General features: G+C 54.3%; 1 protein-coding gene across 5 annotated transcripts in view; it reads left to right on the top strand.

Annotated features, from left to right (window-relative positions):
- Positions 1 to 1276: 1276 nt before the first annotated feature.
- MARK4 (microtubule affinity regulating kinase 4) overlaps positions 1277 to 22404 on the top strand; it is a 41230-nt gene continuing 20102 nt past the window's right edge. For all 5 annotated transcript variants that reach the window (XM_063140145.1, XM_063140146.1, XM_063140144.1 and 2 more), the window contains exon 1: positions 1277 to 1348. In XM_063140145.1, coding sequence (XP_062996215.1) covers positions 1298 to 1348 — 51 coding nt within the window. In that variant the 5' untranslated portion in view covers positions 1277 to 1297. The remainder of the gene's footprint in view (positions 1349 to 22404) is intronic.

Genomic DNA, 22404 nt, shown 5'->3' with positions numbered 1-22404 from the left:
CCGACTGAGGTTTGTCCAGGAGAGAAGGGAAGCACTCTGGGCATGTTCAGAAGCACACTCTTTGCCCTTACTGTCAGTCTTCCAAGGACCACAAGCCCAGCTTTGCAAATAGGGAGGCCTTCAGCACTCCCCAGATGCTCAGAGGCGTTTTCTTTCTTCTTCTCCGTTTCCAGTTTTCTTTCTGGGCGGTGCTTTGGTTCTCCGCTGAACCCCGCCTCAGCTTCAGCGAGGCACTCTGCCCATGCTCAGAAGCATCCCCGTGTCTGCCAGGGCGGGAAGGAAGGGAGCCAGCCGCAATCTGCTCTGCCGACGTTCGCTCCAGGCGCGGTCCCCGGCTCCGCGCGCCCTCGCCAAGCGGCGCTTTTGGAGGCAGGCGGCGGCGGCGGCGCCTTTAAGCGGCTGGGGGGCTGGAGCTGCCTCGCCCGCCGAGCGTGTCCTCCAGCCCAGCCCAGCCCGGCTCGGCCCTCCTCCTGCTGCTGCTGCTCCTCCTCGACGTCCTTTCTCCTTCCCCTTTCCTCCCCTCGGTCCCTCCCCGTCTCGCGCGCCGTCCGCAGCCTCCCGGGCCGGGTGGGAGATCATCGCCGCCGCCGCCGCCTCCCTTGACGCCCCCCCCCCCACTCCGCCGCCGCGGGGGGCAGCCCCGATGGGTCCCTGTGCTCGAGCCCGGCTGCCCGGCGCCAGCCGCCGCGGGTGAAGCGCGCCCCGCCCGCCGCCGCCGCCGCCGGAGCCTTGGGCCGGCCAGGGGGCGCCGGAGGCGGCCTGCCCGCGCTCGGAGCGCGCATCCCGGGCGGGCATCTCCCGCGCCGCCCGCGCCCCTCCTCCTCCCCGCGCGGGGCCGGCGCCTGATGGGGGGCGGCAGGAAGCGCCTCGGCCCCTTCCTGCCTGCGGGGAAGACGCGGCGGCCGCGCTGGGCGCAGCAGAGGCGCTGAAGCGGAGCCCCGCCACGAGCGCGGCCGGCCGCGGGACCACCGGCGCCGGCGACTGAGCGCGGCGGCGGGCCTTTGCAGCAGCAGCAGCAGCAGCAGCAGCCGCGGCGCCCGCATCGCCCGCCCCCCCCAGGCATGAGCCCCCCCTCGGGGCCGGCCCCCCCGGGCTGCCTGGGCGGGCGCCACTAGCCCCGCTCGGGGCCGCAGCCCAGCCGCCCCCCCCCCCGTGGCCAGCGCCCCCCCGGCCCCCCGCGCCTCGGCGGGTGCTTATATGAGCGTCCACTTCGGTGGAGGCAGGGAGGAAGGCGGCCCCGCTCGCCCGCCGGCGCCGCGTCCAGCCTCGAGAGCCGCCGCCGCAGCAGCCGCCCAAGATGTCTTTGCGAACCGCGCTGGCGCCGGGCAACGAGCGCAATACCGAGGCGGTGAGTGAGCCGGGAGCCATTTGCTTATTCGCGGGGGGGGGGGAGGGAGATGGGTGTGTGCGGGGGGGGGAGGCCGGACCCCCTCCCCGTCCCTGCACTTGTGTGGTTTTGTGTGCCTGCCAGAAGCGGGGGGGGGGGAGTGGGGGGGATGGTGGCAGCTGGCTGCTGGCTGCTGCTTCCGCTCTGCCTTCCACCATCCCCGGCCATTGGAGCCAAAGACTGCGGAGGGCTGGCAAAGGCCGCCTGGCAGCTCCATCACTAGACGAGCGGGAGGAGGAGGAAGCATCATGGATTTTGCTCCCATCGATCCGTTCCCAGTCAGCCAAGGCCAGGCCCGCCTTGCTGGGGGAGCGGGGGCTTTTTGGAGGTGGCTCTGCAGCTGACCCGGCCCCCATTCCATCTCGTGCCCCCCCTTCTGATGTGGCTCTCCAACCACAGGTGTAAACCGGGTGGTGGCGAGGCCATTGTCGCCCGCCTTCCCCCAGATGCCTCGCAGGCTCCTTTGGGAAGGGATCGGACCCGTCAGGAAGGACAGGTGCCCCTCTGAACAGGCTCCGTGGCCTGCCCGGAAGGCCCGTCGGGGGACCCTTTGGCCCCTCTCGGGTCTGTTGTGGTTGTTGTTGGGTGACACCTGGTCTCCGGCACGGGTGGGTGGGTGGGTGTGGAATGGGTGGCCGGGCTGTGGAGGAATGAATGGAGAGCGGCTCTGGCCCCCTCAGTCACGCGCCAGGTGGCCAGTTTAAGGTCAGCAGGGGTGCTTACCCGGCTGATTGGCAGAGACCCCCTGGGGAAGGGGTCTCTTGGAAAGAAGGAAGGACGGACGGAAGACCGACGGAAGGGGCTGTTGCTGGTCCCTGCCGGGCTGCCCACACAGTGACGCTGCTTGTTTTCCTGGGATCAGGCCTTCACCTGCCACAGTGGAGACTGGCAGGCATTCCTTTGTCAGCCAAGAAGGGGTTTCATGGAAGGTGGGGCAGCTGAGAGCAAGCAGGCAGGCCCATGTTTGTGTTCAGGATATTTTTCTGGGATGCTGTGAACTGCTGACACACTCAGGCCTCATCTACACCAAGCAGGATATTGCACTATGAAAGCAGTATATAAGAGTCAGGAGCCACACGACTGCTTTATAGCGGTATTGAAGGGCACTGACCACTGTTGGGGCCCATGGACACAGGCCATATGCCGCTTTCATCGTGCAATATCCTGCTTGGTCTAGATTGAGCCTTTGTGTCCTACCTGAAGGCCTCTGCACAGTGGGAATGGCAGGCCCATCACAACCACTGACACACACACATACACACACACACAGAAAGCTGTGAACCTAGGGGCCTCCCAGCCTCCATTCATCTTCCTGTTTTGCCCAGAGTATGCTTTACCCCCAAAATGGCACGCAGAAGCACCCCAAAGGCCACAAGATTAACATCTTCAAAACCAACATGTTTGGTTTCTGCTGTGTGGAACCAGTGTCTTCTGATGTAACATTTCTCAAGGCTACAAGATGGATGGCAACTTTGTGGAAATAGCATACATTAGGGCTACACACTGAACTCACTGGGAACTATGGGGTGTTCATATGCTGAACCACAATCTCCCCCCCCCCCATACACACGCAAATAGCTACTAGTTGCTCCTATCAAATTATACCCCAAATATCACATAACATCCTTCAATACCAGCTTAGTATCTTACTCTGAATATGTAATACCTCTTGAACTACATCCATAGTTGCGTGCATTCTACACCTATATTAAATTGTTGCAAAAGGATAGGTATTAGGCATTCTGAGAGTTTTTGCTTCCAGGGAATTATTATTATTATTATTATTATTTTTTAAAAAGCACATTCCTAGCCCTTATAACTGAACAGATAAGCTTGGAAACCGGAATACTATAAAATCACAAAAGCTGGACAGGGGCTGAGTAAGACAGCTCAGGGTGAAGTTTGCATCACTTATGCGGATCCTGCAATAAATCACTTTGGGGGTTAGGAATTGTGGGGCTTTGGGCTTGGCAGGTACATAGAATTATAGAATAGTAGAGTTGGAAGGGGCCTATAAGACCATCGAGTTCAACCCCCTGTTCAGTGTAGGAAAGCCTGAATTTACACCATGCAGTTCTTGCAGATCACAAGATCTGGTTGGATGAGAGAAGGCACCCAAGATAATTCTCTCTCCTTTATTACAGATTGCCATTCCAGTCTTCGATATATACTTGTTCACTCAGAAGTAAGACCCACTGTGTGAATAGGATTGCAGTTTTAGGCTTAAAATTACCTCATCTCAGCCATTGGCTTGTTGAGAGGTTTTGAGCAAGTCGCTTCTCTCCCAGCCTCAGTTTCCCACTGTGTAAAAATGCTTAAAACAGTGGTCTACCTCATGAGGTGGTTGTGGAAAGGAATTAGCGGAAGAAGCATCATTGGGCAGACACGCTGTCAAATGTAAATCCGAATGGTGGTGAACATGGCAGTAATAGTAATAATATGATATACAGATATGCCTGTGATTCCAGTTGCACTTAACATGTGTGTGTGTGTAAGAGAGGGAGAGAGATTGCCATCTTCTTTTCAGACACATTCCTTGTGAAATCCCGGCCTCCAACCTCATCACACCCCACGTGCTCATGAACTGTGCTCACCTTGGCAGGTGAAACCAGCTTCCAGTCTAACCAACCCAGGCTCACCTTTGCTGTTGTCTCGGAGGCATTTCTTGATCTTGGGCCCCACCCTGCGCTGCTTCTGCTGCTGCTGCTAAACCTCGCCAATTGACGAGGCTTCCCTAAGAGCTGCCGTATGTTGCAACCACTGCTGTGTTTCCATGGAAGCGAGGCCCTTGCCATGGCAGCCATGTAGGCCTCGCCCCTGAAACCTGTTCTCAGTGCCAGACACGCTCAAACTTACAGAGTAATGACAAGGGAGAGGGTGCTTCTGAGCATGTGCTGAGCACTCCCCCTGTCCCAGCACTGAGTAAACATGGCCTCTCCCTACTTGCCTTCTCTGCAGTCTAAGCCCCTACAGCCCTGTTGACAGGAAGCGCCGGTCCTTGAGCACGACTGGATTGGGAAGCGCAGTCAAAGGGCAGCCATGTGGTCAGGGACAACGTGCCTCTGAAATACGGACGCCGTTTTGTAGGTTTCTGGAGGGGGAGGCTAGTCCAGCAGCTGGGCCTGATCCCGTCCACCCAGCAGGGTGAGTGATCCAGCAGGGATCCCTGGACTGAATCTCACCACAGACCCACCAGCGCTGGGCCCGGGGGTCTCCACAGAGGCCCTAAGGGATGCGCAGAGGAATGTGGTGGAGTCAGCACTTCCCACCCTATGAGTGTTCCTCTTACTCCAGACTGAACCTCTGAAAGGGGCTACTCAGCCAGGGCCCTCTGAGACTTGGATGAGGGATCTTGTGGTTTACAGAGGCTGGCAGCATTTCCCAACCTGGTGCCTTCCAGATGTTTTGAACTTCATCTCCCAGCAGCCCCAGCCACTGTGGCCCGTGGCCTGGAATGCAGGGAGTTGTAGTCCCAAACACCTGACAGGCACCAGACAGGCTGAACCGGGCCCTACTGAGCTGCCCTTGATTTGGCCGCCTTCTCTGGGCTTTTGGAGACCGTCCTGTGGTCTGCAAAGGGAATGGCAAGTTCGGTATCAGTCCTTGTGACTGGCCGGCGATGTGAAGCCTCCAGATTTTATTTATTTATTTATTAAAACATTTATATTCCTGCCCTGTATCACAAGGATCTCAGGGCGGTGTGCAGATAAATCATACATACAACGTAGAATAAACGTGCAAATATACAATAAATACGAGGGACCCGGCCTTCTGCCCTGTCAGGGCCAACAGAGCAAGGCCTTCTTGTGCCCCGTTGTACATGTTGAGCCCCAGCTCCACGTCCTGTAACTCCAGGGACCAGGAAGAGCAGGAGAACACCCCCCACTCCCCCACAGCCAGTCCCAGCCTGTTCCTGACCCACTGGCCTACTTTGCATGGTTGTTGTAATCATTACTGAGACAATGGCTGTGACGTCCTTAACACACCCACACAAAGAGCATCCCTGCCTGTTAGACGGCAGGCAACAGATTTGCACATGCACAAGCACTCCGTCAGAAGGGCTGTCTGGGCATGTTCCAGCCACTCTCCTCAAATAGGGAGGTCCCTGAGTTATGTTGTGTGGCGGCAATCTCACCGCAACGTGGAGTGGCCACACTGCCGTACCGGTTTCCCTTGACAGGGCGGGGGCGGCTGGTTTGGTGGCCTCCTTGGAGTGTTGTCTTTAGGGATGAGGTGTCAGGGCAGGGAGCTTCCTGGCTGCCTCAGCCTCCTTCCTCTGTTGCGGTGATCTCCTCGAATTAGAAGTGGATAGCATTTCAGGGGTGGCTTCCAAGGAGCGAGGGATGCATCAGTTGGGTGGAAAACAGGCATTGAAAGAAGGCTTCCTTGTGGACTCTTTGGGTGCTTTTGTGGAATTTCCGCTCATCCGCTGGGCTCCTGCCAGAGCTCTGGGACTCCTTGTGCAGTGAAGTATCCGCCACAATTTGTGCCGAAGCAATCCAGTTCCTGCCCCAAGGAGACAGAAATCCTCCACTGGGAATCAAAAGAACACGAAACTGGTCAGTGTTTTGCTTTTAATTTCTGTACTGACCCCGTGCTAAAAGGCAACTTGTACCTATAATGGAGAAAGTCTAGATTTGTATAATGCCGGGGCCATCCTGCTCTCAAAGGACAGCACAGGTTAAAACAGAATCTCTTTATTGGGCTGGCTTTGATTAGCGTGGGAGCATTCAAGCCCTCACATATTCTGGAACTTTTCATTGGGCATAGGGCGTAAGGTGAGAGCAAGGAGGTCTCACCTGAGCCTTGAGGTTTGCAGGTGGCCTTGAGTAAAATGTTTTCTCTAGGACCCTTGCCTACAAACCCAGTGGCTTAACCCATGGCATTCTGGCAAGATCACCAGGACAATGCTGTGAAACACATTGAGGGCTCTGAAGTGCTGGGCAGGGGCCAAGTACGCATGCGATTGACCGACTCTTACCTGCGTATCTTGAAATGCATTTTGTTTGCTGCACATCACGTTTCCTTCTCAACCTGATATTTGAGTTTGTGGTGGAGGTTTCTTGTTAACGAGGCAGGGCAGGTGTTGGAGGCAGTAAGAGGTGCTTGGTTAAGTCACTGGGCCAAGGGGGTTGCAGAAGGTGGCTCAGGACAAGGGTTTGGATGGAGGGCCGGTCAGCAACCAGATTCGCGTGGTGATTCTCTTTGGCAAGGGGCCAATGCGCTCCTTCGACTTCTGGGCACCTCCGTTTGTACCCTGCAGCTTCTAAAGTAACCTTTCAGGTAATTCCATCCACTGGGGAAAGGATAATGGCTTAAAACTACAAAGCGGTCCTAACCCTCCAGGCCTTTTTACTTTAAAATGCGCTTTCACCCTCAGTTCCAACAGTGCGCAGAGATCCATCTTCATATAAACATAAGAGCCCTGCTGGATCAGGCCCAGGGTCCGTCTAGGGAGCTTCGGCTATTGGGCGGTATAAAAATGCAATAAATAAATAGATAAAATAAAAATAGTCCAGCACTCTGTTCAGACAGTGGCCAACCAGCTGCCGACCAGGGACCCACAAGCAGGACATGGCACAACAGCACCCTCCCAACCATGTTCCTCAGCAACTAGTGCATACAGGCTGACTGCCTCTTATACTGGAGGTTGCACTTAGCCACAGACTCATAGAATAGCAGAGCTGCAAGGGGCCTACAAGGCCATCGAGTCCAACCCCCTGCTCAATGCAGGAATCCACCCTAGCCATCAGGACTACTAGCCATTGACAGCATGACATTATCCATTGCCCTCCACCCAGGGCAGCAGCAAGGAGGGCCCCTATCTGCCACCACAAACCGGCTTCTGTTGGAAGGATTCCACGCTGTTGGGTGGCCGTGGCAGCTCCCACAGGGAAGAACTCACACCGTTGACCTTCTCTTGCTTCTCCTGTGTGTGTGTTTAAGTGCTTGAAAACCTTCTTAGTTTTTAAGAATCCAGTTTGGGATTTTCCATTTGAATGTTGTGTTATCTGATGTATTGTGTGCTAGTTTTAGCTAGCAAACAAAATCACTCTAAAAATATACAGAAATAACTAAGGATGTTCTGTAAAGCACCTGAGTGAGGGTAGGGAGTACACTATAGAAATAGAATGTAGTGGTCGTTGTCGTCTTCATCATCATCATCATCATCATCATCATCATATCATGAGTCCAGTGATCCTAGAACAGCCCCGCCAGATCAAGGGTAAGTATCCTATGGCCTACATTTGGCCTACTCTGTGTCGGTCCAGTTCTAGCTCCCCTATTCTGGCGTCTGGAAGCCGGGACTATGGAGAAAGTGCAAGTCCCTTCCGCGGAGCCAGCTCCTGGTTTTTGAGGGCCCTTGGGCAAGACACTGTGCCCCCTAAGTAGCGAGTCCTCCTTCTCACCGCCAGTGTTACCAGCGGCTCCTGCTTCTCATCCTCAACCATTGCTACCATTGGCTTGCTTGGCGGGCAGAGAGCCAGGAGCAAGTTGGCAGTGAGAGCTTGCTAGCGCTTCGCCTCCTCGCCTCCGCCGTTGCCTGGGCCGCGGGGCGGGAGGCAGGTGAACAAGCAGGTTGCAATGTTGTGAAGGAGGAGCAAGTGCAGGAAGCTCTTCTCAGTGGGCCCCTGCAGGGGCAGGAGCCCTCAGCCTGTGCCCAACTATGCCTACTCTTGACATGGCCCTACCCTTCTGCATTGGCTGAGGATTAAAAAATAATTTTAAAGGAACCCTCCCTAAGCTGGAATTTGCCCACTTCTCGTGTCCTCCACCCCTCTCCTGGGTGCCAGGGCAGATGCGCCCAGTCAGAATCGACCCGGGTTCTCCGATTCCCATCAGCTTCGTTACTGCCTGTCCGGTCCTCTCTCTCCATTTTCCCAGCCTGGCTAGCGGTGCTGCAAGGATGGAAAAGAGCTTTTCAGCTTGCTTTGAGATTGCTGTAGCTGCTACATGTTTTATTGCAACACTTAAAATCTATTTGTTCCTGTGGTTTGTTTGTTTTTACACAATGAAGCGTCGTCTTAAGATTTGTGTGCTCTGCCTTGGGCTTTGGAAAAGCAGTTTCTAAATGGATAAATCCTACCTCTTCCCTGCAAACCCCCCCCCCACTGGCCTAAGCACAGCCCCTCACCCCACCCGCAATTCCTTCCCAAGCATGCAGTGTTGTGTTCCAGTGCATTATTGATGAGCTTTGAGAGGAGGGGGGGGGTCTGTGTTTGGCGCTGCACCCTCCCTCCCCCTCGCCCTGTGCTAGCCTGACAGGCAGCTCTCCCTGGTATCCCACAATGCACTGAGGCATTCCTGAATAGCCTCCCGTGGGAACATAAAGCGAGCTTTTCAGAAAGGCCAGCTCCTGACAGCAAGCGTATTGCCAGCACGCTCCCCCCTCCCCGTTTTCCAGGAGGCAGGAAAATCCATAAACGCCAGGATGCTTTTTCCGGAGTGTGTGAGATAAGCGGCAAGCCGCGCTCGTTCTTTCTTTGCTCTCCCGTCGCCACCTGCCACCATCTCAGGAAGCTTCTTGGCTGGGGGCTGAGCCAGATTCCTGCTCTTTGCACCCCCTGGAGTCCTGGGTCTCTATCCCAGAATGCACTGCTGCCAGCCAGCGCCGTCTCCTTGGGTTCCCATTAGCACCTGTCGCTGAGTGAGCTGCGTTTGGGGGAATCTCTAATTCTCCCCCTCTCTCCCAGTGAGTCCCGCTTTAAATTGTGGGGTCAGGAGGGTGTGTGTGTAAAAGGTATGGTGGTGATGGTGGTAATTTGGCCTCTCTTGAGTCGGCTGGGGCTCCAGAAAGGAAAGTCAGCCGGGATGGTAAAGGGTTTTTTGAGCTGAATGTTAGCAGATCCTTCTCTCTGGACCACGTGAGCTACTCGTTGAGGAGAGGTCGTGGTCGGGAGCGCAGGGGCATCGGCAAACGGGTTGGGTTGCAAGACTCCCGTTCACACATGCGGGCGCTTTGCAGACTTCGGAGGGGGAGACGGCACATGAAAATACAAACATAACTCTGCCAATAGACTGAGGACATGAAATCCATGCGATGGCCAGGAAGGGCCTGCTCTTGTCTCTGCAGTTAGGTCCCCTGCTTGTCCTTGTCCTGCAAATGTTGCCTGTTGGAGTCCTTGGATGGCTGGCAGAGCTCTTCTCTCTCCCTCTCCCCCCATTTTATCTTCACAACAACCCTGTGCGGTAGGTTAGTTTGAGAGAGAAAACGACTGTCTCAGGTTCACTCAGCCAGCTTCATTTCCGAAGTGGGAGTTTGAACCCTGTTCTCCCCAGACTGGCACTCTGGCATGGCCTTCCCTGACCTGGTGCTCTCCAGATGTGTTGGACTGCAACTCCAGTCCAACACATCTTGGAGCGTGCCAGTTGGGGAAAGCTGTTCCTTCTTGTTCTCAGAAAGCAGCAGTTTCTGCAGCCGAAACTCTCCCCACGGCCTGAGTTCGATCCCAGCGGAAGCTGGTTTCAGGCAGCCGGCTCGGGTCGACTCAGCCTTCCATCCTCCCGAGGTTGGTAAAATGAGTACCCAGTTAGCTGGGGGAAAGGTAATCACGGCCGGGGAAGGCAATGGCAAACCACCCTGCTAAAAGGCCTGCCAAGAAAATGTCAGCGAAAGCTGGCGTCCCTCCAAGAGTCAGTAATGACTCAGTTGTTGCACGAGAGGTTCCTTTCCTTTCCTTTCCTTTCCTTTCCTTCCATATATTTGGTCTTCAACAAAGGGTGGAAGAACTTTTGCAAAACTTTGGACTTGTCATGGGAAGAGGTAGAATGGAGCAACGTGGTATTCCAAGAAGAGAAGGGTGGTCAGGCTGGATCAGCCATGGTGAAGGGTTGGTCTCCTCCAACATTCTGGTCCCATGGTGGCCAGCCAGGTGCCCGTGGGGAGCCCACCAGAAGGGCACGAGGGCCTGCCACTCACGTTCTCCAGCACCTGACACCGAGAGGCAAACGGGCTCCAGTACTTTGGGAGTCTTGTGCACGGCCCAGAGAGCTTGGGCTATGGGGCAGAATATGAATATAACACGTGGAAATGAATGCATGTGGGAGCCCTCAGGACTCGTAGCCGTTGATAACCTTCTCCTCCACGACTTTGTTTAATCCTCTTTCAAACCCATCTGAATTGGTGGCCATCAGTACCTTCTGCTCTTTCTCTGCTCTCCTGTTCTTCCATGTGGTGCTTCTGGCAATGGCCGTGGTGGCTGTGAGCAGGGACTAAGGAAGGACCAAGAGGAGGAGGAGGCGGCATTGGCAACCAGGTTGGCAACGCACATCCTGGCTGCCTTTGCCCACCCCTTCCGGTCCATAACACATTTCACGGCAACGTCTAAGCCGTCCCTCGCTCTGCAGGTTCTCCGAAGGGAGCCCAAGGTCAGTCATGCGATGGGGTTTCAGAGGGAGACTGCGCACAGGGCCGAGGGGTAGAGGAGATGGCTTCCTTTGACGGAGAATGGGCCGGTCAGTGGCTACTAGCTATGATGGCTCTATGCTGCGGCCTCGAGGATTAAAGGCAGCAGGCCTCTGAATTAAGCTGAGGAAAGGGCTCTGTTGCCTTCACATCTGGCTTCTGGGCTTCCCCGAGGCATCTGGTTGGCTGCTGAAAGCTGGGCTTGATGGACCTTTGGCCTGACTCAGTAGGGCAGCTAGGCAACGTGGTTTCCACAGGTATTGCTACGCCGCTGGACACCTTTCTTGGCCCCACCAAGGTGCCCTACCTCTCCCAATTTTTTTTTAATTAATGCATTTTCTTGCTGGCAGCTGGGATTGCTTGTGAGCCACGTCAAGGCCTCCGTCCCCTGCCATCTTCATTTTCCATGAATGCCTTCTCTGGGCTACGGGATGAGGCTCGGTGACATTCTACGGATATGAAGGCAGTGGGCAGCTGCAGACAGATGCTTTCCTCTAGCAAGGCCAGCCCTCAAGAAAAGATGGGGGAAAGGAAAAAGGAGCTGAGCACGGCGGACTGGCCCGGGACGTTATGGCTCAGGTTTGACTGCTGCCTTGTGCACAGTGGTTTCGGTAGCCACGCCTCCTAGGACAGCCATTTTGTGGTAGCGCCCACACGTGCAGTAGGCCTCTTCTTATGTACTTTGGGCATTCCAGAGACATTTATAGGCCGGGTGGAGGGTGAAGATGCCTGGGCAGCGAGGTGGCAGGTAGGGACGGTTGGACTACCTGAAAAAAGGGTCTGCGAAGCTTCGGTGGCGGCCGCCGGCCTGTTCCGTTCCATCCCACCTCACCTTCTGGCTGCTCATTAATGAACCTGGTTTGTTGTCAAGAAAATCTGAGATGGATCAGGTCATGCAGAGCTAGTTTGGTGCAATGGATCGTAGTTTGGGGCTTTTAGCCGTGAGTCCTGGGTTCAAATTCTGTCATGAAGCTTGCTGGAAGTCGTCTTTTCTTTGCCTCGTGCACTGGGTTGTTGTGAGGATGGAACGAGAGAGGTGTCCCCCCCGCCACCCGCTGATGTGCTATCTGGAGCTACTTGGGGGAAGAGCTGGACACTGTGGGTTAAAGCAGCCTTCCCCAGCCTGGCCATACTGGCTGGGCATGATGGGAGTTGCAGTCGGCCACATCTGCAGGGCACCAGGTTGGGGAAAGCTGTGTGAAAGAAACATGGAGTGCCTAAAAGTGCTATAAAACTTTCAAATAGCTTTCCCTTGTAGGCTGAAGCAGGGGGCTCGTGCCCTTTAAATATGTCACTGAATGTCCAGAAGGAGCGGACGTTGACCTCAGTAGCCCCCCCACCCCCAGTCGGTCCATCCCGCTAAAGTAGCCATCTTATCGGTAGCTTCGCTCCAAAGTCATCGCCTCCGTCCCCTGGCCAAAAGCAGGGTGTGTAATAAGTCATCAAAGGCCGTTTTGTCCTAATTGGAAACAAGTAGCGGTTGCGGCTGCTAGTTGTGCCCAGGAAACCTTCACCGCGGGTGGGAAAAGCGGCCTCTGGGGAACCCTCCAAATTCTGCCACCGGCCCACCAAGCGGAAGGTAAAGCCGGTGATGGAGAACCCCCTTGTGTTTGAAGACAAGTCCCTGAAAGGGCCGCTATATGCAGCCGGTGGCCCGTTGACCTTGGGCAAACCGGCCCCTTTGCTGTTCTGCCACGCTCTGTGTGTGTCTGTGTGTCCGTCCATCCCAGGGTCAGTCTTTGGCATTTCTGGTTTCAAAGGTGGGGGGAAGCGCTGCAAGGGAGCGGGGCTAGAGGAACTCGGGGTCTGATCAGACAAAACATCTGCGTCAACCCAGTGGGAGAGCGCCCTTCCCCAAACTGGCGCCCTTTAGACACGTTGGGCTGCAACCTCCATGGTTTCCATCCAGCTGGGAATGATGGGAGTTGCAGTCCTAACACATGTGGACTGCGCCAGATTGGAGAAGACGGCGGTGGCACTTGTGCGGATCCTGCGGATCCTCCCACGTGCTGCCCATGGCGCCTTCATAAGGACACCGGAAGAGCCCTGAGGCTGGATCAGACCAAGGGTCCCTCTAGCCCAGCACTCTGTTCTCACAGGGGCCAGGCAGCTGCCGACCAGGGACCCACAAAGCAGGACACGGTGCAACAGCACTCTCCCACCCATGCTCCCCAGCATACTGCCTCAGATACTGACTGCCTATACAAATTATTATTGTTATTGTTGTTGTTATTATTATTATTATTATTATTTACATTTTTATACCGCCCAATAGCCAAAGCTCTCTGGGCGCTTCACATACTAATGGCTGCCTGGCAAAAGGTCCTCTCTGCAGCTGGCCTTGGAGAGAGCGGCAGGCCCAGGGTTCAAAAGGGGCAGCACTGTTCGTTCTGGAGCGCGCCCTCGTACAGTCTCCCTCCACGCAGTGAGCAGGCTGCCGTCCCTACTCCACGCCTGTCCTCTTCGCCGCGCACAGAGAAAGCAGCTTCTGAGGCAGAAAAATGTACCTCCCGGCTCTCCCATTTGGGGAGAAATGGGGCAGAAAAGTGTCCCTTTGTGTGCGCAGAGGGGGTTAGGGTGGGGGAGGCAGGCTGAGGGATTCTCTGTGCCGGTGGCGCGGGGTGGGGGCAGCACTCATGGCCCCTTGAGTTGTGGACAGAGCGGGCAGATGCCCTTGTGCCCACCATACCCATGGCTTTGGGGGTGCAGTGGGGTGACCCACCATATGCGCTTCCTGTGCGTCTTTCCAAGAGGAATTTGCTTGCACCGTTTTAGACTCCCCCTTGCCTTTACTGGGTGTTGTTTTTTTCTTTGCAAGGCCCAAGTGATGGGTACTGTTGGATGGAAGAGGATTTAGGAGGAACAGCAGGGATAAGCCCATATTTTGGACTAAAACTCTCCTACATGCTCGCTGTAGCTGATGGGATTTGTAGTCCAAAACACCTAGAGGGCCCCAGGTGGTTTACCCCCTGATGTAGAGGCTGCAAAGTCTTCAGTGTGTCTGGTTGATACTTTACTGCAATCTTCCCCAACCTGGTGTGTCAGACTACAACTCCCATGAACCTCTTCCAGCACGGCCAACACATCCGGAGGCTAGCAAGTAGGGGAAGGGCTGCTTCCCTGTGAGGCTGCTGCATCAGCCTCTAAGGCCAGGCTGCCTCCATGATCAGACAATCCCGTCCTGCCCACTGAGTGGGGTTTCAGTGGAGCCTGGTGACTCTGATGTCAGTGGGGCAGTGAATCCTCTCCGGGTTTCAGTCAGAACCAATTGGAACTCTAAAGAAGCTCTCCAAGGTACAAAGGAAAGCACCTTGGCTAGCTCCTTTGAGTTCTGGCTGATTCTGCCTGAAACCCAGAGAGGATTCACTGCCCCACTGACATCAGAGTCACCAGGCTCCGCTGGGGGTTGTCCTAATACAAACCCTTATCAGTTTTTGATACCAGGTGGAAATGGATTTATTTGGCCCAGCCGTTTTAACCCAGGAATGATGTGACTTCTGTTTTGAGTATTGTTTGGCGCTGGGATTTCAATGGCTGCCCTTCCTTTTGTTTTTAAACACTGTTGTATTTTATCCTGTTGTAATTGTCCTAGACTTGCCTTGTTGGCCACTTTGGGGGAGAAGCATGTTTGGACGTCACTTTTAATTCATCTCTGCTATTTGGAGTTGTGCAAATCTCCTTGAACATGAAGGGCAGGTTTGGATGGGAGGATACTACAGAATCCGAAGTTTTCATGATTCAGCAACGGTATGATGGACTTTTGGGAGTCGTTTCTCTGACCTAAGAACATCAGAAGAGCCCTGAGGCTGGATCAGACCAAGGGTCCATCTAGTCCAGCTCTCTGTTCACACAGTGGCCAACCAGCTGCCAACCATAGACTCATAGAATAGCAGAGTTGGAAGGGGCCTCCAAGGCCATCGAGTCCAACCCCCTGCTCAATGCAGGAATCCACCCTAAAGCATCCCTGACAGATGGCTGTCCAGCTGCCTCTTGAATGCCTCTAGTGTGGGAGAGCCCACAACCTCCCTAGGTAACTGGTTCCATTGTCGTACTGCTCTAACGGTCAGGAAGGTTTTCCTGATGTCCAGCGGGAATCTGGCTTCCTGTCACTTGAACACATGACTCCATGTCCTGCATTCTGGGAGGATCGAGAAGAGATCCTGGCCCTCCTCTGTGTGACAACCTTTCAAGTATTTGAAGAGTGCTCTCATGTCTCCCCTCCATCTTCTCTTCTCCAGGCTAAACAGGCCCAGTTCTTTCAGTCTCTCTTCATAGGGCTTTGTTTCTAGACCTCTGATCATCCTGGTTGCCCTCCTCTGAACACGCTCCAGCTTGTCTGCGTCCTTCTTGAATTGTGGAGCCCAGAACTGGACGCAATACTCTAGATGAGGCCTAACCAGGGCCAAATAGAGAGGAAGACCAGAGACCAGAAAAGCAGGACACGGTGGAACAGCACCCTCCCAGCCATGCTCCCCAGCAACTGGTGTACATAGGCTTACTGCCTTGGATACTGGAGGTTACACTTCGCCCTCAGGACTAGTAGCCATGGACAGCCGTCTCCTCCTCCAGGGTTTGATCCAGCCCCCTTTTAAAGCCATCCAGATTGTTGCCCATCACTGCATCTTGTGGCAGTGAATTCCATAGTTTTAACTCTGTGCTGTGTGAAGAAGCATTCCCTTTGGTCCGTCCTGAATATCCCATCACTCAGCTTCATGGGATATGACCCCTTTGGGTTCTAGTATTTTGAGAGAGGGAGAAAAATGTCTCCCTGTCCACATTCTCCACGCCAGGCATCATTCTGTACACTGGAATTGTAGGATGATGATTAAACCACTCGAAGGTACCTGTGGCCTCCTCTTGTCTGGCTGAGAGGAACATAGGAGCCTGGGAAGCTGCCCTATACGGCCTCGGGTCCTGAATGCATCTGACCCGGTCCTGTCCACACTGACTGGGCGCAATGCCTCTCCGGGTTCCAGGCGGGATTCTCTCCTTGTCCTCCCTGGAGATGCTTCCAGGGGTTGAACCTGGGACTTTCTGCATGCGGAGGAGGGGCTGTACCACTGTGCTACAGCCTCTCCCTGTAGCACAAGTTAGGATTTGCTGGAGGTCCCTAATTCAGAGGTCCCTTCTCCCTTGTTCTTCTCAGGTCGATCTCTGGTCTTTCCCTCTATCCTGCTCACTTTCTCCTGCCTTGAGATTTGAAGAATGTTGTTCGCTTTTCCTCAAGGCAGTTTAACTCTTGGAACAGCTTCACTTAATCGCTAAATAGTTTTGCAAGACAGCACAGCCCCTCCGCAAAACATTGCATGACCTCAGCTAATGTGCGTGTGGTTTCGGATGCACGTGGCGAAACCTGAGCAGCTACTGAAGGTGCTTTTTTGCTTGCTGCCGTTTTGCCGGCCCCACAGCTATTTAGTAAGTGAAGCCTTGACCACCACTTGTCTTCAGCCATGCCAGGAAAACCTTCCCCTGTTAAGCAATGGGGAAAGCGTCAAGTGCCAGACGGTCTGGCCAGGTGCTGGTAAAGGCACAGGTGCGGCAGGGCCGGGAAAGAAGGCTGGATGGCTTGCAAAGGCGATTAGGCGAATTCGTGGAGGACGAGGCGATCACTGATTGCTAGTTGCGATGGCTGCATATTACCTCCGTGTGCCAGTTGCTGGGAAAGCCGAGTGGGAGGGTGGGGTTGCATTCACGTCTTGCTTGTGGGCTTCCCGCAGGGGCATCTGGCTGGCCACCGGGGGAATGGCTGGGACCAGTTTGGCCTTTGATCTGAGGCGGCTCAGGGCAATTCTTAGGGCCTTCCAGCGCCAAGCCTGCAACCCAATTGCTCTGCTTTAAGGGTTTGAAAGCAGGGAGGCCTTGGAGGGGAGGCGGAATCGGGCTCCGTGCTGAGCTAGCTGAGGCGAGTACCAAGCTCACCTAATGGCGCAGGCGGATCCTGCACGCGGGTGACCTGGAAACATTTGTCAGCAGGTACCAGTAAGAAGCAGCAGGGCACTCAGCAGGTGTTTTCCTAGCGTGGCACTGCTGATACTTCTGCCCGCCTTGGCTCTTTGCCTTTACACCAGCCTCAAGGGCCTTCTCCGCCATAGCCCCCAAACCTCTGGGCCCCATCATTGCAGGTTCTTAAGACGGCCCTGACGACTTGTTTACTCTGGCCTTATCCAGACCACGTTTGATCAGACTGAGCTATGATGGCCACTGTGGAGTACATTTTGTCTTGGGCTGATGTTCGTTGTTTTGTGGAACTTAGAATCATTGAATCATAGAATAGCACAGTTGGAAGGGGCCCACAAGGCCATCGAGTCCAACCCCCTGCTCAATACAGGAATCCACCCTAAAGCATCCCCGACAGAGGGTTGTCCAGCTGCCTCTTGAAGGCCTCTAGGGTGGGAGAGCCCACAACCTCCCTAGGTAACTGGTTCCATTGTCGTACTGCTCTAACTTTTACGGCTTTTATTACTGCATCGTTATTGTTTTTAATTATGAATTTTATTATATTATTTTATTGTTGTACGCCGCCTTGGGAGGCCTCCTGCCGTGAAAGGAGGCCTATAAATATTTTAAATACTGCTAAATATATAAATAAATTAGTGAGTGAATCTTTTTCTGACTCCTTTTTTAAATGCCCTGCTAAAATCTATGCTTTTAAAAAGCCACATAAGCCGGATCCTGTTAAAAGAAAAGCTATCAGCTAAGTATTTGGCCATGTAGCAGTGGAGATGGCCACCTAACACTCGATGGCTTGAGTCAGGCAAGTCTTAACACAAGCAGACCTTGCAAGACCTGAAGTATTTAGCAGCGCAGGTTTAGCAAAGTTTCTTCACCAGCAAACCAAGCAGGAGAGAATTGTTCTGGGTCTTATATACAGGATAATGAGCATTATTTGGATTGACTGTTGGGCTTTAAAGTACAGCCACGGGAAAACTCTTTTTACTTTTCCAAACACATTTTGGAATATGTTGACAGAGCTGGGCTATATTGTCCACGGGGGTCGCGAGGTGGGGAGCCGTGCTCTGCTCCATCAGGCTTGTGACAGATATTCCCCAACTTGGCCCGGATCCTGCTCTAATAAGCACCTTTCACCCTCCTGACAAGCCTCCTTCTGATGGGATGAGGGACCCGCCTTTTCCCTTTCCTGTGAGCGGATGGTGTTTAGTTGCAGGGGCAGGTTCCACCCCAGGCGTGGCTGCCTTTCAGGTTGGCTTTCATACCAACCCGCTCGTTTTGTAGACCAATTTTAGGGAGAGTGGGGCTTGTCTCCATGGGCTTGGACTCATAACTGGTTCGTGGAGGGTTTTTTTCTCCCCCACGGTCAAACCAAAAGAAGCAAAGCCGGGAATGGGCGGGCCACTGGCCGGCAGGGAGACGGGTGGGCGGGCCAGTTCCTGGTTTGGGTCCCTGCTGCCCCTCCAACTAAGGAACGGTGCTGTGTTAGCAGAGAGGCCCCCAGGATTTCACTGTAGTGGCTCAGCGGTGTGGGACTGTGGCGATTGTGATGGCCACCACCATAGGCGGCATTTTAGAAAGCAAAACTCTCCTCTCCCTTCCGGCATCCTTTCCCAACTTGATACCCTCCAAATGTTTTGGACTACATCTACCAGCACTCCTGACCATTGGCCCTACCGGCTGAGGCTGATTGGGTTTGGAGGCCAAAACATCTGGAGGACTCCAGGTTGGGGAAGGGTTCTGTACTGGAACTCTGCGAGGTATGTGCAATTAGAATGAATTCCCGTCCTTCCCCTTGTCTGTCCTCGCCTCCATTTCCTGGTCCTTCCTCTGCCGTCTCCCCTGCGTTGAATTGCAAAATGTAAGGTCCTCGGGGCGGGGACCTGTACTATTGTAGTTTCGTAAAGCCTTGCGAATGTAAACCCTGCTGCTGTAAGGGTGAGAATAATGGTAAAGATTAGACCAACTTGCAAAGGAGAGATCTGGGAGCGGAGCTGTCAGTGACCTGCAGCCCAGTGGTGGAATTCCTGCTTTGCGTGCGGAAGGTTCCGGTTTCAACCTCCGCCGTTTGGGAAAGGAATCCAGGAACAGGTGATGGGACTCCAGAGGCTTGCTGGCAGTCAGAGTAGACAACACTGGTTTGGTGAGCAACGGAGGCTGCTTCCTGCGGTCCTTTGAATCTCAGGTGCTGGTGATGTGCCGCAAAGGAGGTCTCTCTCCCTTGTACTCTGCCAGTATGTAAATATTGTAAATAAATAGTGAGTTCTCAAGGGGCAAATGGTTGACTGTGGTTGGAGAGAGAGAGAGACTACATAGACCAGACTTCTCCAACCTGGCACCCTCCAGATGTGTTGGAATGCAACTCCAGCCAACATCTGGAAGGCATCAGGTTAGGGAAAGCTGAGGTAGACCCTGGTGTGATCTGGCAAGGCAGTTCTTGTATTTGGAACATCTTCTCCCGGTGGGGGGTTTACCAGAACATCTCTTGAGGGAATTATCGGGTCTTTTAATTTCAGCAAGATTTAGCAGCTGTGGTTAAAGTCCTGCATGTGTGTGTGTGTGTGTGTGTGTGTGTGTGTGTGTGTGTGTTTAATGCACACTTCCAAATGTAGCTCTTGATTTCTACAAAGTCCTGTGCCAGGGCTCCTGCCTGCCGGAGAGGATGCTGTCTGGGTCAGGGGACGCCCCTAGAAGAAAGGGGACCAGGCAGCCTCTTCCAGGCCTGGGCCAGGGCGGAGAGAACGGCCCTTGGGCCCCGCTGCTGCTGCTGCTGCTCTTGATCCCCGTAATCCCCTTGGACTAAAGCTCTTTTGCTGTCTAAGCTTGTTAAGGCGACCGGCCTCCTCGGGGAATATTCTGGGCCTCAGGCCTGCCAGGCTGGGACGCCTTTGTCAGCCTCGCTCAGGAGGAGGAGGAGCCCTGCTCAGGACTGGACCCGTGGGGTCTTTTTTTGGGGGGGGGTGTCTCTTGGACTAGGCGCCCTCCCTGCTGCTTCCTCCTCTCCCTCATCAATGCTGCCACTGGCTGGCTTGCAATCCAGGGGTGGCATCCCTTGCTCCCCCTTTGCAGTGCCACCTGTTACCTGGGCCAGAGCAGAGTTGGGGGGGCATGCAGGTTGCAAAGGTGAAGAGGAGGAGGAGGAGTCTGGCTGGGGAGGGGGCGGTCTTGTCGGTGGGGTCCCCTACTAAGATGTGGGCCCTTAACAAGTGCGCAACCACGCTGACCCTTGACGCTGTTTCTGGTCCCTCCCGATCCCAGCTTTGCCTTCAAATTGCAAGGGCCAGAAATAAACACATGTTAAGATTGCCTGGGATTTATTCTGAGCTGTGGCGTGGACATATATTTTGTTCAGATACATGAACACACAGAGAGAGAGACCGAGAGAGTTCCCCGGAAGGGACTCGACTTTCTACCGTTGCTTGATCCAGTGAATTGGGGGCCACCTGGTGCCACCATCTGTCTTGTTTCTGCTTTTCTGTCCTCTGGGATCTTGCAGTGCCCCTTGATGGATGGATTTGTAGCATTTTTATCTCATCCTTTAGCCAAAAAGGCTCCCGAGGTGGGTTACAACGATATTTCTTGAGGCACAGGGCTTGCCTTAGCAAAGAGCGAATTTCACCCTCTGCTACATAGACAACTTGAAGTTGGCCGCGTCAGTTCGTTAGGAGGGGGGGAGGATCCCAAAAAGGCAAAGTAGGATAACACCTCTGTTAGGGACAACCCCAGTGTCACAAAATAATGAGCAAGCTGTCCAGGGTGCAGATTGCAACTATTTGGTCCTGATAAACTTTCAGTATTGGGCAGCTGTGGTTTGGAGGTTTCTCATTCTCCGTGTGAGACTGGGGTCTGGAGTAGCCAACCTTTCCCAACCTTGTGCCCTCCAGATGTGTCGGACTACGACACCCATCATTCCCAGCCAGCATGGCCATGGTCCGGCACATCTGGAGGGCACCAGGTTAAGAACATAAAAACATAAGTGCCCTGAGGCTGAATCAGACCGAGGGTCCATCTAGTCTGGCACTCTGTTCACACAGTGGCCAAGCAGCTGTCGGCCACAAAGCAGGGCATGGGCCAACAGCACTCTCCCGCCCATGTTCCCCAGCAACTGGTGCACACAGGCTTACTGCCTCGGATACTGAAGGTAGCACGTAGCCATCAGGGCTAGGAGCCATTGATAGCTTTCTCCTCCTCCAGGAATTGATCCAGCCCCCTTTTAAAGCCATCCAGATCGGTGGCCATCGCTTCGGTTGGGGAAGGGTGCTCTCCATGGCTTGCGCTGCTAGCCTCCTGCCATAACCCTTTCCCTCTGTCTGTCTGTCCATCACCCCTCCCACTGCTCCTTCCCCACCTGTGAATCTTATATCGAAGGAATTAAAAACCCTGTCGGAAGTTTGTGTATTCCAAGACCAGGAGGCGCGTTCCACAGTGGGCAAACACAGCGGCCACCCTGTCCAGTGCAGCCTTCACACTTCACACATCCCCCCATTCCCAGGGGGAGCACCAGCGCCAATGCTTTCATCTCATCTGTGGCTGTATATCTAAATTTGAGCCGGTGCTCCCCAGGGCTCGGCCCCAGAACAGGCAAAAGCCGGAGTGCCTCTGCACATGCGTGGTGGGTGGGTGGGTTTTCTCACCGCTCAGCACCCCTCTGAATTCTTTGGGTTGGGAGGAAAGTGCCGGGGTGCATTTGTCAGGCAAGACGGAGCTGCCGCCCCTCCCTCTCTTTAGGAACGGAGCCTTTGCCTGGAATTGGCTCTGCAGGACAGAGTAGAGAAACGTGGGTGTTTTGTGGAATTGTGTTTCTTGTTTGTTTAAATCCTTTCTTTAAGAAGATGTTTTAAAAAGAAAATATTGGCTGCGTTACTTCTTTGTTATTTATTTAATCGATTTATATGCTGCTTACCGTATCAGAAGATAAGTCTAAGCAGTTTACAGAAAGTGATTAAAATAGATAACGACAAATACAAAAACTCCTCAGTTAAAACATTTAAAACCAAAGCTGAAAGCTCAATGATGAACAGGGCAACGCAGTCGTTCAGAACAGGTTTGGGTGAAGAGATGGGTCTTTAGCAGGCACCGAAAACGTGCTGCCGCGGCGGTGGAGGGCGTTCTGCTTTGCGGGTGCCACCACAGAGAAGGCCCGCTTCCAGATGTTGTGGATCATCTATGGAAGGGGGAGTTGGGGGTGCGGATGGAAGGCTAGGCTTGGGACCTTCCTACTTTTAGAGCGCAATCCTGTGCATGTTTAGGTAGGGAAAAGTCCTACAGCTGCCGGCGCTCCCCAGACATGAGCGTTTTAGGGCTTCTTTTTGTCTAAACACGCATCGTAGCCTTGTGCCCTTATGCTCCTGAGGAGCCGTGTCCAAGTGACAGGAGGCCCCTTAGCGAAGGTATTGGTTTGGCCATTTACGTTTTTACCCTGCTCCTCCCCAAAGGAGGTCACTGCAACATACGTGGTTCTCCTCTCCCATTTTGTCATCGCAACATCCCTGTAGGGTAGGCTAGGCCAAGAGTTGGCGACCGGCCCGCCCAGGGAGCTTCATGGCTGAGCAGGGGCTCGTGCCACGTCCTCCCACGCCCCCGTGTGACGCCTCCCCAGCCTGGGGCCCTCCAGGATGCGTCGGAGGGTGACTCGCATCGTTCCCAGCTAGCTGGGCTTCTG

This window comes from Elgaria multicarinata, chromosome 13, assembly GCF_023053635.1.
Source record: "Elgaria multicarinata webbii isolate HBS135686 ecotype San Diego chromosome 13, rElgMul1.1.pri, whole genome shotgun sequence".
NCBI lineage: Eukaryota > Metazoa > Chordata > Lepidosauria > Squamata > Anguidae > Elgaria > Elgaria multicarinata.
The sequence above is the reverse complement of the archived record's forward strand: the minus strand, read 5'-3'. Positions and strand labels throughout refer to the sequence as shown.